Raw genomic sequence first — 16,683 nt, 5'->3', positions numbered from 1 at the left:
GAGACAGAGCATGAACGGGGGAGGGTCAGAGAGAGGGAGACACAGAGTCTAAAACGGGCTCCAGGCTCCGAGCTGTCAGCACAGAGCCCGACGCGGGGCTCGAACTCACAGACCGTGAGATCATGAGCTGAGCCAAAGTCGGCCGCTCGACCGACTGAGCCACTCAGGCGCCCCTCACTAGATTTTATTAAATTGTCTCATGGTACATAGAGATGTAATTCATGCCATGAATTATCTTTTAATAGAATTACTTGAAAAGAACTGTTAAAATAATATACACTCATTTTAGTGATGAAAATAATAAAAATGAGATAAAAGCAAAATCATTCAAATGCATATATATGAGATGTGACTACTTTCCATGTTCATGGACCTTCCAACAACTATTTATATACCCATACAAACAATTGTAAAATACTTAGTATACTAACTATATTTTATATATATGTGATACTTGAATTTTTCTTCCAATATCTTATCTAAATTCAAGTTAACATATAGTGTCATATTGGTTAACATATAACATGATCTTATATGTAGAAAGCCATAAACATTACACAGAGATACAGAGATACACACACTATATTAGAACTAATAAACAAATTCAGCAAATTTGTAGGATACAAAATCAGGACATAAAAATCAGTGAGTGGAATCTCTACATAGTAAAGGTGAACATTCTGAAAAAAGAATTATGTTATCAGCTCCACTTATAACATCAATAAGAATAAAATACTTAGGAATTAACTTAATAAAGGAAGTAAAAGACTTGTACACTGAAAACTATAGTTAACATATAGTGTCATATAGTTAACATATAGTGTCATATTGGTTTCAAGGGTAGGATTTAGTGATTCATCACTTGTATATGCAGTGCTCATCATCACAAGTGTCCTCCTAAATGCCCATCACCATTTAGCTCATTCCCCCACCTACTTCTCCCTCACCCTCTTCCCTTCCATCAACCCTATTTGTTCTCTTTTTGCTTCCCTTCCCTTATGTTCATCTCTTTTGTTTCTTAAATTCCACATATGAGTGAAATCATATGGGCCATCTGGGGCTACTCTGGGCTTGGGTTGGATCAGATCAGGAGTTTCCTAGAGATGTGGTAACACCAAACTGTAGGGCACTTTCCTTGTATTGTCTCCTGAGAAGGTTGGTGGGCAGGGCCTACAGTCAGACCAGATGCCTGTCCCTAGTCCAGTGCTGAGGCTGCAGTGGCACTGGTGCGTGTGATTATTTGACACTCTTCCCAGGGCAAGAGTCATGTTAGAGTGGTGCTGGCCACTATTGGGGCAGCTTGCACACTGCTTGTGGCACTACTTTGGATGAGCATGGCCAAAGGCATATTGGAGGCAAATATTTGTAGAAGAACTCAGGGGGAAAGTTAGCAAGGTTTGTGTGGGCCTGCTGTGGTGGACAGGCTATGTCTGCAGGAGAATGCAGGGGCAGGGTGGCCTACTAGCAAACTAGATGGAATGTTGATGCTGTGCTGTTTCACACAGGTGTCTGTGTGTCTAGTGTGTGGGGCAGAGAAGAGAAATAGTGCCCTCCAGCTCCTTTCTTCCTGGAAAAGTCTCCCAAAGATCCCTCTCTTCCGGCTCAGACTCAGAGATTAGTAAACAAATCTCCCTCTCATATACCCCATATACACTGCTGCTTCTGTGCGCCATCTCCACGGGGCTGTTTGTTGTGCTGTCTCTTTAAGGGCTCAAGTTTCCAATCACCTTTCCTGGCTCTCCCAGAGCCGAGCCCAGTGATTTTTAAAGTTCCAGGCATTAAGCCTCACTGATTGTAAGAACTTGTGAAATTATGTCCTTCTGGTTTTCAAAGCCAGATGTTATAAGGATTTGTCTTTCTCATGTGAGTTCCTCATGCCTGAGTATTCTGGTGTGAGGGGTTCTTTCTCTGTTTTCTCCACGCCTGAGGTATCTCTGCCTCCTGTGGACAGTCCTGTAATTCTGTTGAGCTCTGGACTATCCCTTCATACTTTCTCTGAGGTGGTCTTTTTTCTACATTTAGCTATGGAGAGTCTGTTCTGCCAGTCTACAGGTTATTTTTGGGGGGTTCTGTACACTGATATGGGTGTTGTCTAGTTGTATCCATGGGATGAGGTGAGCTTAGGATTCTCCTACTCTGCCATCTTCCCTGGGAGTGTAGCTGTGTGTTTTTAATAGATAGTGCTTACTATATTGAGGTAGTTTCCCTCTACTCCTAATTTGTTAGATTCTTTTTTATCATTAAAAGGTGTTCAATTTTGTCATATGGTTTTTCTACTTCAATTGAGATGGTTGTGTGATTATTTCCCCCCTTTATTCCTTTAATGTAGTGTATTACATTGATTTTTGTATGTCGAATCATTCCCACATTTCATAAATTAATCCTACGTGGTTATGATATGCAAATTTTTAATATGTTGTTGAATTCTGTTTACTCATGTTTTGTTGAGAACATTGCATTAATATTTACAATCAATATTTGTTTGTAGTTTTCCTTTATTATCGTGTCCTTGGTTTTTATATTAGGGTAATTCTGGCCTTATAGAATGGATCTGGAAGTGTGCCTTCCTGTTACATTTGTTGGAAGAATTTGAGAAAGACTGATTTAAATATTTGGTGAAATTCTGTAAACATTTAGTAAAATTCACCAATGAAGCTATCTGGTCCAGGAATTTTCTTTGTTTCAAGGATTTTGATTACTGATTTAATATCTTTATGAGTTATAGGTCTAGTCAGATTTTCTATTTCTCTTTGATGTAATGTTGGTAGATGGGGTGTTCCTAAAAATTTGTTCATTTTATTAGCTTATCCAAATGTTGGTGCTCAGTTTTTCACCGTATAAAGCTTGTTATTTCTATAAAATTGATAGCAATGTGCTCACCTTTATTTCTAATTTACTTATTTGAATATTATTTATTTTAGTAATTCTAGGTAAAAGATTTTTCAATTTTTTTGGTCTTTAATTTTTATTCTCTAATTTGGTTTTCTGTTTTCTCTTTTATTTAAATTCTAATCTTTGTTATTCCCTTCCTTCTGCCACCTCTTGGCTTGTTTGCTTGTTTGTGTGTTTGTTTGTTTATGGTGAAAGTTTAAGTTTTTTATTTAAAATTCTTCTTCCTTTTCTAGGGGCACTTGGATGGGTCAGTCAGTTGAGCTTCCAACTCTTGACATCGGCTCAGATAGCATAGTTCATGAGATCAAGCCCCGCATTAGTTTCTGTGCTGATAGCACAGAGCCTGCTTGGGATTATCTCTCTTCCTCTCTCTCTGCTCCTCCCCTGCTCACACACACTCTTTCTCACTCTCACTCTGTCTCAAAATAAGTGAATAAACATTTTTAAAAAATTTAAAAATAAAATCTTTCTTCCTTTTTAACGTGTTGGCTTACAGTTAAAAATTACTGTCAGCAGTGTTTTCCTGCATTTCATGTCTGGTGTATTGTGTTTTTGTTTTCTTTTGTTTCAGAATATTTTCTAATTTCCATTGTGTATATTTGTTGACTAGTTTTTTTTTATTTCGTATGTGATAATTTCACATATTTGTAAATTTTTCAGTGTTGCTTCTGATTTTACTGTATAGTTTCACTTTACTGTAATCAGAAAAGATACTTTGCATAATTTCAATCTTTCCAAATTTATTAAGACTTGTCTTGTGACTATATATGTCCTAATGTATACAATGCCCATGTGCAGTTGAGACAAATGTGTATTTTGCTATCGTTAAGCAGTGTTCTATATATGTCTATTAGGTCCAATTGTTATACAGTGTTTTCACATCCTCTATTTCTTTATTGATCTTCTGTCCCCTTCTTTTCAAAAGTGGAATATTGAAGGCTATTATTGTAGAGCTATCTATTTCTCTCAGCAATTCTGTTTGTGCCATTATGTGGGAGTTCTGATGTTTGATATATATATGTTTATCATTTGTATGTTTCTTGGTGAATTTTGATTACTTATTAATCTAGAGTGTACTTTTTTTCTTGCAATGGTAGTTGATTTAAAATCTATTTTGTCTGATATTATTATAGCCATTCTCATTCCCTTTTGTTGTTACTTTCATGGAATATATTTTTCCATCCTTTCAATTTCTACATGTTTGTGACATTGGATATCAGGTGAATGTCTTGCAGAAAGAGTCCCTTTAAACATATAGTTGAGCAATGTTATCCATTCTGCCACCCCATGGTATTTGATTGAAGAATTTAATCCATTAACATTAATGTAACTGATAGAAAAGGACTTACTTTTGACATTTTATTATTTTTATATTTCTTACAACTTTTTTTTGTACATCATTTCCCCATCACTACCTTCATTTTTCTTTAGTTCATGTTTTGTAGTAACACATTTTTTATTCTCTTCTCTATACCTTTTGTATATATTCTATAGATTATTATATTTGTGGTTACTATGGGATTGCATATAGCATCTTAAAGTTATAACAATCTAATTTGAACTAATACCAAGTTAACTTCAAGTATACACAAACATCTACTCTTGTACATCTTTGCCCTCCACACTTTTTTTTGATGTCAAAAATTACATTTTATATACTGTGTACCCATTAACACAGACTTATAATTATTTAATTTTATGTATTTGTCTTTTTAATCTCAGAAAATTTCAAAATGTAGTTATAAATGAAAACTACAATACTACTAATTTGTATACTTTCGTCATTTATTTATTGTTACCAGAGATCTTTATTTCTGTGTGTAAATTCTAGTTACAGACTAGCAAGTTTTTATTTATCTTGTAGGACTCCTTTTAGTATTTTTTGTAGGCTAGGTCTTATGGTAATAAATTCCCTCAAATTTTATTTCTTTTTAATATGAGAATGTATTAATTTCCCCTATCAAATTCAGCTCAGTTTTGTTGGATATAGAATTCTAAGTTGTCAGGACTTTTTATTTTCCTTCTAGCATTTCCAATATATGAGCCCATTGCATTTTGGTTTTAAAAGTTTTTAATGAGGAATCTGCTATAATTTTGTTAAGGATAATTTGTACATGGTAATTCATTTTCCAATTGCTGTTTTTAAAATTCTATTTTTTTTCCTTTGGCATTTTGTTTGATTATAATGTGTTTTGGTGTGAATCTCTTTGCCTTTGCCTTAGTTGGTATTCATTTGTCTCATAGGATTTGTAGATCCATGTTATTCTTCAAACATGGGGCATTTCAGACATCAGTTTTTCAGCTAATTTCCCTGTCTCCTTTTTTCTCATCTACCTCAAGGAGTCCCATAATATGTATTTTGATCTGCTTGATGGTATTTCATAACTCTCTTTATCTTTGTTCATTTTCTTTGTTTTTTTCTTTCTTCATCTAAGACTCCAAAGTTTAAAATGTCTTATCTTTAAATCACTGATTCTTTCTTCTGCCAACCAAAATTTGTTTTTGAGTCTAAATAATAAATTTTTAAATTTAGTTATTACATGTTTGCATCATAATTTTTTGGTTGCTATTTATAAGTGCTATCTCTTTGTTGATATTCTCATTTTGTTCATATATAATTTTTCTGATTTTCTTTCTTTCTTAAACTATGTTTTTATTTAAATTTTCTTTTATTTAACTTTTTCATATTTAGTATAGTTATTAAAAAATAACATTATGTCACTTAATCTTCTTTCTTTGAATGGACCATGTTCTCCTGTTTCTTTTTCTACCTTTTGATTGTTGTTTGTTGTTGTTGTTGTTGTTGTTGAAAATTGGACATTTGAGAAAACAGACATTTCTCCCAGTGTTTGCAGACTGACTCTGTGCTTGGGAAGTTGGGTGTGCTCTAAGCCTTGGAATCAGCCTGAGGAGAAAGAAAGCTTGTGGTCTTCTCAGAACTTTTGTGATGATGCATCTTTCCTGGACTTCCCTGTGGCTTTTTTGATTTCCCACATACATGGATATTATCAGATGTCTTACTTTTCAAAATATTCTCATGCCATCCTCTCCTTTGGGCTTCACATGATCTATTGTATGTCTTTACCCATTATTTTTTGCCCCAGGTGCTTGCAAAACTTAAGTCTCCTTACAGCATTCCTGAGCAGTGTCCATTGCTTCCCCTTATCTAAAATTCAAGTTAGGTTAAACAGAGACCAGTCCTTCAGGTAGCTCCCAAGAAAAATACGAAATTGAAAATATGGTTTCCTCTGCTCCCTTCAGTTCAAAGGAAATCATTGTGAACTCAGCAGTTTCCTCCTCCATACCAAGACTATGCCATGCTGGGGAAAGAGTGGGGGCAAATTTAATTTTAAAAATTCCACAAAGTTTGGAGCACCTAGGTGGCTCAACTGGTTATACATCCAACTCTTGATTTTGGCTTAGGTCATGATCTCATGGTTTGTGAGATTGAGCCCCGCATTAGGCTCTCTATGCTGACAGCACACCTCTGCTTGGGATTCTCTCTCTCCCGCTCTCAAAATAAATCAGTAAACTCTAAAAAAATTACCACAAATTTTTCTACAATTTTAAATTTGGCTGTTTCTTGATTGGGCATTTTCTTGGTTGCCATAGACCATTGACTATTTCTAGAGTTCTTATTGGTTATTTTAGCCAGCTTTCCTTCTTATTATTTTAAAAATATCTCCAAGATAGAACAAGAACTTTGGACTTTCTAATGCACCATTCTGTTGATGCCTCTATCCAGATTATTTTTTCAGTATTTAGTAAAACCTGCTTATAATACTGTCACTTGTACAGGGTAAACATGATCACTTAAAGTCTATTTGCTTGGTCACTGATGGCCTGTAGAGGAATACTGGCTTCAGCTTCTGGTTACTTTTGTGGAATCATATTGTCTCATTTTAACTTTTGTGAACTTAAAATTATTTTCACTTTATCTCTGGTACAGTCATGTGTTCTTTTCAAGGAATATGTGCACATAATTTATTCACTATTTTAAGTCCTCTGTACAAGAAGGTTTCTACAGAATCCTACTCTAACATAGTGACAAGAATAGGAAACTGCATCAGTTTTCTTACCACAAACCAAATTTTCAAAAAATCTGTTTCAAAGTGTTTGGTGAGGAACCATTGTTTTCTTTATATTATATTATATTATATTATATTATATTATGATATGGTGATAAAAAACTTCTGTGATTTTGTAGCTAGCTCCCCACTTTGGATGGTGTTTTTTCCTAGTCTTTCTGCATGGTACAACTGAAGTAAGCATGTTAAAGCCAAAAAACTTTTTTTCATTGCACAAATAGAATACTCATAATACCAACAATGGCTTCTCAACTTTTCTCTTCTCTAGTTGAAAGAATTTATTTAATGCTTATGAGAGTTATGTTTATCTTCTTCTTGACAACAGCTCTGCAAATTATTTATTTAACTTCTCTGCCCAAGTGCTAGTTAGGTGATAAAGCATCATTGTAACAAAACAGATATATTTCTAACAATAGCAACACTAGTCTGTATCCACAGCTAGAACTTTTATTCTCTTACCCCAACCCCTCAGAATAGCCTGGTCATCAATTTATAATAAGTATATTTCCTTCTTAAACAGAGGTATGGGTTGCCAAAATTATCAGACACTTTAATAATGTGTTATTTCATACTCACCATATTTAGCAAAACCTTTTTTGGGAAGATTCATTGTCTGGTTTTAAAAATTAGTATATTATTATTATATATTTTTAAGAAGAGACTCCCAAAGAAATACTGACAATATTTAGAAAACATTTTTATAAAAATAATATTTCCAGTTACATGTTCTTTGGTTTGCCATGTCACTCAGAGACTTTTCATAAGGTCAATAAATGTTTAAATATTCTAAAAATATTAAGCATAGTTGAAAGAAGTTGAAAGAAGTCTCAAAAAATAACTGCTAAACTTTTGAGCTTTCTGCGTAGCTTTGCCTACCTCAATCAATCATACTACTACTAAGAGTGTTATATAAACCAGAAACCTTGGTGTCATTGACCCATCTTTCTTTTCATCCTCCAATAAAATCAATTTATCATTAAAATTAAGTGTATTAAACTTTTTAATGATATCTCAAATAGAACCATGAGTTTTCATTACACCATTACCACTCGATTTCACTCTATGGTTATCATGTTCTGGACTACTGTAAGGTGTCCTAATTTGTCTCTCAACATTTTCTATTGCCTTTTCCATCCTTTTTTCCAAAACGTATTTTTATCAGCTCTCCATCTTCCATGAAATCTCTAAAAACAACCAATTGCTTGCAGGTTATAGGCCATCTTTCTGCTTAAGAATGTAAGGCCCCACGGGCTCCTGGGTGACTGTGTCGTTTGAGCATCTGACTTTGGCTCAGGTCATGATCTCACAGTTCATGAAATGGAGCTCCACAGCGGACTCCACACTGGCAATGTGGAACCTGCTTGGGATTCCTGCTCTTTCCTCTCTCTCTGCCCCTGCCCCACTTGTGCTTTCTCCCTCTCTCTCTCTCTCTCTCAAAATAAATAAATAAACTTTAAAAAAATAATGTAAGACCCTGCACAATCCTGCCATTACAGTTACTGTCACATCACATTTGGCCTTTTTATTTGTGCATTTCTATATCTTTCACTGCAATATGAACAAAATGAGATTTTTTTTTGTTCACTGGTTTTTTCTCAGGACAGGCATGCTGTAGGACGCAATTATTTAGTGAATTCATGATTAAATGGTTGTTCTCTGTGTACCAGCTACACTGCTGTTAATATTTCTCAAAAGTTTTGTATTATCTTTCAATGTAGGGTCATTTTAAATATTATTTCTTTTCCTATAAGTACTTTGTCTTTCATTTCTATACTTGCCTAAGTCTTGTTCAACATCTGGGGTTGATAAGAGGTTTGATAAGATTAAACTATTCCCACATATCAGATAAATTCCCTGTGCTTTTTTCATTATAGTATTTATGACATAGTTATCTTCACTTTTATTTATTTGATGTCTTTTATACCAGCACAAGAAGAGAAGATACTTCTGTTGTTTTCTTGACTATCAGATAATCAGAGTCTCATCTAGTGCTGGAAACAGCACTATAAATTAATCAACTTATTGCTAGTGTGTTAACACTTATTAAATAAATACCTTTTATATCAGTATCATAGAGAATTCTTTTAATGAAATGTCAAATATAGATGTTATTTCAGTTATTTTACTTTGGCTTATTTTCTTTTCAGGTTTGCAAGAATAAAGAATGTGTAGATGCTGGATATTTGAATTATGATTGTACTCCAGGAAAATGCAATGAACGTGGTGTAAGTGCAGTAATGTGATGTGAGAATAGAAATCACTGAGAGTAATACTAGAAAGTAAACACATAACTGAACACACAAACACAGACACACACACACACACGTTTATATACTCATAAACCACATAAGAATATTGGCCTCATTTGACCTAAGTATTATTTTAAAATTCTACTGGAACACAAATAATTATAGCTCTTATCTTAAAAGATGATATTTCTCCTGGTTTCAGGTATGCAATAATAAAAAGAACTGTCACTGTAACCCTTCGTATTTGCCTCCTAATTGTGAAACTAGTGATGATGCATGGACTGGTGGGAGTGTTGACAGTGGAAATTTTCCGCCTCAAGTAGCTGCTGGCCTTGCCAGTTCTGGTAAGTATTAATAAAAAATTGAAAACATAACTAAAACTACATTTTAATTTATTAAATTTAATAAAATAAATAATATTTTATTTAGTTGTCTATAATCTATATTTAGATTAGATATGGCCTTAATAAATCATATGAGGAAAGTTTATATTTTACTTGTAGAGAATAATATAACATAGGTAACATATATTATATATAAGGCATATCAGTAAAAGCCCAGGCAGGAAAACAAAAATCACTTTAGCCCTTCACACAGAAGGAATTCAACATAAGACATCAGGCAACACACAATGGCAGAGATGAAAGCCAATTGGAGAAACTTTAGGCAACACAGGAATCCACTATCACTTCGGCAGTTGGAGGGACAATGAAAGGAGGCAGTATTACTAGTACCAACATCTGAGCCACCTAGCATGACTTGTAACTATGGTCAGGGTTACATACCAGCAGGTAGATCACAAGCAGAGGTACTATCATGAAGAGTTATAGAGCATATAAGCCACTATGGGAGATGGTGCAGAGACAGGGGTTAAATACTATAAATAATTTGACTATTCTGACCCTCCAAAAGTTTTTCAGTTACTCGTGTTAGCCTAATATAACTAGAAGTCTGGAGTTCTTAGAAAATGTAGTTTCCTACAATTTTTCTTCAAAGAAGATGGATTTTAGAGTAAGCCAAGCATATCCAATGATGATTAGGGACAGTCTTAATATAAAAACCTAAAGTTCAGATAATTAAAGCAGCTTTTCCCAGATTTTGAGCTAGAGGTAGTTCTTAACATTTCCACATTCATTCCAGTGTTTGCCATATGGTAATAGATTGGTAAGTTAAAAACATTAGAGTATACTTAATGCATTTCAAACTGTTTCCATTCTGTAGAACAATTAGTTTGCAGTAACTTATCTTCAAATCAGCTGTAATTTATTGCTTCTGTCCATGCACACACATGTCATTTCACCAATAATCAGAAGAGACCACTTCTTTCATTGAGTCCAGGTTGACCTTAGTGGTATAACTGATCAATAAAATGTATAGAAGTGAGATTCTGACTGGGTTTTTTAGAATACCAATTCTTGCAACTCTCATTGTTGGAATGCTCATTCTGTTGAAAATCATCTTCCCTATTTGAAATTTGACTACATTGAGACACAAAATATGAATTCCCCAAATTCATGACACACAAAATGAACAAAATTAAATGATTGTTTTAAGTTTCTATGTTTGGGTAAAGTTTCCTGCACCTCTTTCTATCTATAATAGAAAACAATTTGGTAACCAGATAGTGTATTTATATAAAAGGAATCCAAGACATATGGCATTAGCTTTAGAATTGGATGGTACATGGAAGGTAGAAAGTCATCTAGGAAACTGTTGAAGACTTTTGGTATATGTTGAAATTGTCTTGAGAATACTGTTGGTGAACAATTCAAAGATAGCTTTAAAACATGTTATTAGAAATTGGAGAAATAAGGACATTTATTATGAAGTGGCAAATTGTTTGGCATCACTGTTGCCTATGACAATATGGAAAATAGAATTTATGGTTCTGGTCAGCAAGATTTCCAGGTAGATTGTAAAGATTTCCAGTAGGTGATTTAATTTGCCTATGATAAAGTATGAGAAGAGAATAATAGTTAATGAAGACACATTTCAATTCTCAAGTAAAATGTAGATCAAATATAAAAGACAGGATTTTGTGTTTTGTTTTGGTTTGGTTTAGTTTGAAAATAAAATATTCTCATCCTTAGACTCTTCCAACAAAACATGCTTATTGAGAGAAATGGCTAAAAACTAAATCTGAGATATTGAACAATAAAATTTGACATCAGTTAACAATTAAGTCAAGCATGTAACTGTAAGACTCTTTTAAATCCTAAAAAAAACCAAAGTGATGAATTTTATAGATCTTATCTATGCAAAAGGTCTTCTAAGTGTTGTATTAGAATGCTTCTAAAAACTCTGAAAAAGTAAGGCTAAGAAGAATGTTGAATAAGTTATCTCATAGCAGCCTCACCAGGGTCCAATATAGTAAAAATGTTATCTCAAAAAGATTTGTGGGCATGACTTTTCCTTTGATTAATGGGGTGTACTTTTTATTTGACACACAAGAAGCCCACACATTTTAAAGGAATTGTATCAGCTCAGACTAAAAGTGATCAAAATAGTACATAAATTCTTTGAGTCCCAATTAGTTATGGGCAAGAAACAAGGCTGATAAAGCTATTCAGTTGTAAAAATGGCTATTCTTATGGAAAAGGAATTATAAATCAAAGATATAACCAAGAAACCAGAATTAAAATTTCTTTAGCCTGTGGGTTTATAATTTTTAAATATCAATACCAACAAAAATAACCAGCCCCCCACCCCAACTCTAGAAATAGATGTTTTCACAAGTTAAATCCAGAACATTTTTGCAAGGAAGAAATACCATTTTCAAAAAACTGGTAGGAAGGACTTTTATCACCTCGTTGTATAAGGAAAATATAACCCTGATACCAAATCCAGACAAGTAAGTTAACATAGATAAAGTTACAGAAAAACATCTTTTATAAAAACAGATGTAAACATTCTTACCAATATATTAGCATATTCTATAGCTATCTATATTAAAAGGATAGTAATCTGGACTAATTGGGATTTATCTTAGAAAAGCAAGTCTCCTGTATCACTTGAAAGTCAATCAGTGGAATTCATCAAATCAATGAAATTATTTTTAAAAAGTATACAATTTTCTCATGTGATGCATAAAAATCATTTGACAAAAAATTCAACACCTATTTATGAATTTTTTTTAAAAAACAGCGAACTAACAGAAGTAAACTTGATCAATCTGATAAACAGCATCAACAGAAAATGTACCTAATACAACTTATGATGAAGTACATTGTTTTTCAAAAAAAAAAAAATTCAAAGCAGGGGAACAAATTATGCTCTCACCATACCTATTCAACATTTTCCCATAAATCCTAGCCATCCTAGCTAGTGCAATAACAAAAAACAAGAAATCAAGAACATAAAGATTATTATCAGAAAGGATGAAATGAGACTGCATATGTTGTAGTTAAGTACAATATTAAATCCTAAGGGATCTACAAAACACTTCTAGAAGTAATATATTTTGAAAGATCATAGGAAATAATGTTCAAAAGTTAGTAGTATTGTTTTATAATAACAGCAGTAAATGGAAACCAACTTATAATTAGTACTATTTACACTATTATAAAAATATAATATTTTGGAAATAAATTTAACAAAATATGTATAATATCTTTACACTGAAACTAAAACAGAAATGTGGACAGATGTTAAACATAAAAATAAGTTGAGAAATTTGCCATGTACACCAGGTTTATTATTTTAAGATTCTCACCAAATCTATAGATTAAAAAACCCAATCATAAGAGCATGCAACTTTTTATATATTAATATTTGATTCTAAAATATTTGCAAAAGTGCTCAGAATAGCTAAAAAAATAATTAATTAATTAAAAAAACAACCCACCGTGAAAAAAAGCTTAGTCTATTTCCCTTATATTGAATTTAGTATATTACAGATTTAAATATAGTTATGTTAATGAAGACAGTGTGGCATTGGTAATGGATAGATATACAAACAGATCAATGATATGGAATATGGAATAGGGAGTCTTGATATATGGTTAAACATTTTTTTCAAGGAAGATACAAAGATAGTTCAATGAATAAAAATCATTTCAAAACATTGTATTGTAACAATTGAATATCTACATAAGACCATTGACCCTTAAAATCTCAACTTGCCAATTTATATGAAATAAATCATAAATCTAAATGCATAAATGAAAACTATATATCTTCATGAGGGAAGCAGGGGAATTTTTTTAAAAAAATTTAAATGTTTATTTTTGAGAAAGAGAGAGAGAGAGAGAGAGACAGAGCATGAGTGGGGGAGGGGCAGAGAGCGAGGGAGACAGAATCTGAAGCAGGCTCCAGGCACTGAGCTGTCAGCACAGAGCCCAAGAACTGTGAGATCATGAACTGAACCAAAGTCGGAAGCTTAACTGACTGAGCCACCCAGGTACCCCAGGAAGCAGGGAAATTTCTACATGACCTTGGAATAAGCAATAATTTCTTAGACAAGACATGAAAATACATACCAATACAATACAATACAATACAATAAAAGAAAGGTATTTTGGAACTCATGAAAATTTTATCACATGTACAGTATTTCTTAATAAAAATAGAGTATTGAGAAAGACTGTGTCTGCTCTTCAGAGGGGTCACACTTTCTATTCATCTATATTATCAAACAGTTCTGAAGAGAAACTACAGAATAAAGAGTTCTGAGTACAAATAGCAAAGGATAGGACTATTATAGAAGTTAGAAAAAATTTGGGGGGCACTGATGCTATAAACCTATCTACTTCGTTTAAAAACATGTTAATTTATAAAACTATAAAAGTTTAAAAATTTTATGCTAATAGTCATATTAAAATATAGAAATGATTTATTTTTTAAATGACTCTCCAAAAATTTTATTTACTTATTTATTTATTTATTCAATTAAAGTTAGTTAACATATAGTATAATAATGATTTCAAGAATAGAATTTAGTGATTCATCACTTACATATAACACCCAGTGCTCATCCCAACAAGTGCCCTCCTTAATGTCCATCACACATTTAACCCATCCCCCCACTCAACATCCTGCCAGAAACCTTCAGTTTGTTCTCTGTATTTAAGAGTTTGCTTCCCTCTCTGTTTTTATCTTACTTTTCCTTTCCTTCTTCTATGTCCATCTGTTTTGTTTCTTAAGTTCCACATATATTTGTCTGACTGACTTTTCAGTTAACATTACATTGTAGTTCAATCCACGTTGTTGCAAATGGCAAGATTTCCTTCTTTTTGATTGCCGAGTAATACTCTATTGTATATATATACTACATCTTTATCCATTCATTAGTCAATGGACATTTGGCTCTTTCCATAATTTGGATATTGTTGATAGTGCTGCTATAAACATTGGGGTGCATAGGGCCTTTCAAATCAGCATTTTTGTATCCTTTGGATCAATTCCTAATTGTGCAATTGCTCGGTCCTAGGATGGTTCTATTTTTAATTTTTTGAGGGACCTTCATAGTGTTTGCCAGAGTAGCTGCACCAGTTTGCATTCTTACCAACATGCAAAAATGTCTCTCATTTCTCTGCATGCTCACGAACATCTGTTGTTGCCTGAGTCATTAATTTCAGCCATTCTATGGGTGTGAGGTGATATATCATTGTGGTTTTGATTTGTACATCCCTGATGATGAGTGATGTTGAGCATCTTTTCATGTGTCTATTAGCCATCTGGATGTCTTCTTTGGAAAAGTGTCTATTCATGTCTTTTGCCCATTTCCTCACTGGTTTATTTGTTTTTTGGGTGTTGGGTTTTGATAAGTTCTTTATAGATTTTGGATACTAATCCCTTATCTGATATGTCATTTGCAAATATCCTCTCCCATTCCGTTGGTTGCCTTTTAGCTTTGCTAAAAGGATTGTTTCTTTCACTGTGCAGAAACGAGGTCCCAATAGTTCAGTTTTGCTTTTGTTTCCCTTGCCTCCAGGACATACCTAGTAAGAAGATGCTGCAGCCGAGGTCAAAGAGGTTGTTGCCTGTTTTCTCCTTTAGGGTTCTGATGGTTTCCTGTCTCACATTTAGGTCTTTATCCATGGTAAATTTATTTTTTTGTGTATGCTGTAAGAAAGTGGTCCAGTTTCATTCTTCTGCATGTCATTGTCCAGTTTTCCCAACACTATTTCCTAAAGAGACTATCTTTTTATCATTGGATACTCTTTACTGCTTTGTCAATGATTAGTTGGGTCCATTTCTAGGTTTTCTATTCTGTTCTACTGATCTATGTGTCCGTTTTGTGCCAGTACCATACTGTCTTCATGATTACAGCTCAGCTTTGTAATACAGCTTGAAGTCCAGGATTGTGATGCCTCCAGCTTTGGTTTCCTTTTTCAACATTACTTTGGCTATTTGGGGTCTTTTCTGGTTCCATACAAATTTTAGAATTGTTTGTTGTAGCCCTGTGAAGAACGCTTGTGTTTTTTTGATAGGGATTGCACTGAATGTGTTGACAGCTTTGGGTAGTATCAACATTTTAACAATATTTGTTTTTCAGTCCATGACCATGGAATATTTTTCCATTTTTTTTGGTGTCTTATTCAATTTCTTTCATATGCTGTCTATAGTTTTCAGCATACAGATATTTTACCTCTTTGGTTGAATTTATTCCTTGGTGTTTTTGGTGTAATTGTAAATGGGAGCGATTCCTTAATATCTCTTTCTGCTACTTCATTATTGGTGTATATAAATGCAACTGATTTCTGTATGTTGACTTTATATCCTGTGACTTTGCTGAATTCCTGGATCAGTTCTAGCAATTTTTTTTTGTGGTGTTCTTCAGGTTTTCTTCATGTAGAGTATCATGTCATCTGCAAAGAGTGAAAGTTTGACTTCTTCCTTGACAGTTTGTATGCTTTTTTTTTTCCTTTGTGTTATCTGATTGCTGAGGCTATGACTTCCAGTACCATGTTGAACCACAGTGGTGAGAATGGAAAACCTTGTTGTGTTCCTGATCTTAGGGGGAAGGTCTCAGTTTTTCCCAATTGAGGGTGATATTAGCTGTAAGTCATTCATATTTGGTCTTTATGATGTTGAGGTATGTTCCTTATATCCCTACTTTCTTGAGGGTTTTTTATCAAAAAATGATGCTGTGTTTTGTCAAATGTTTTTTTCTCCATCTATTGAGAGGATTATGTGGTTCTTATACATTTTTAATAATGTGTAGTGTCATATTGATTGATTTGTGGATATTGAACCATCCCTGCAGCCCAGGAATAAATCCTACTTGATTGTGGTGAATAATGATTTTAATGTATTGTTGGATTTTTTTGCTAATATGAGAATTTTTGCACCCATATTAATCGGGGAAATTAGTATGTAATTCTCCTTTTCAGTGGAGTATTTGTTTTTTGGAGTCAAGGTAATTCTGGCTTAATAGAATGAATTTGGAAGTTTTCCTTCCATGTGTATTTTTTGGAATGGCTTCAAAAGAATAGTTACTAGATTTTCTTTAA

The 16,683-nt window shown here is 33.4% G+C and overlaps 1 protein-coding gene across 1 annotated transcript in view; it reads left to right on the top strand.

The window, feature by feature from the left end:
• The window catches only part of ADAM2 (ADAM metallopeptidase domain 2), a 146,518-nt gene that overhangs the window by 127,003 nt on the left and 2,832 nt on the right, over positions 1-16,683 (top strand). The window contains exons 17-18 of the mRNA XM_030311871.1: positions 9,128-9,205; positions 9,432-9,573. Coding sequence (XP_030167731.1) covers positions 9,128-9,205; positions 9,432-9,573 — 220 coding nt within the window. The remainder of the gene's footprint in view (positions 1-9,127; positions 9,206-9,431; positions 9,574-16,683) is intronic.

Source organism: Lynx canadensis, chromosome B1 (assembly GCF_007474595.2).
Source record: "Lynx canadensis isolate LIC74 chromosome B1, mLynCan4.pri.v2, whole genome shotgun sequence".
NCBI lineage: Eukaryota > Metazoa > Chordata > Mammalia > Carnivora > Felidae > Lynx > Lynx canadensis.
Note: the sequence above shows the minus strand (reverse complement) of the source record. Positions and strands in the feature narration are given on the sequence as shown.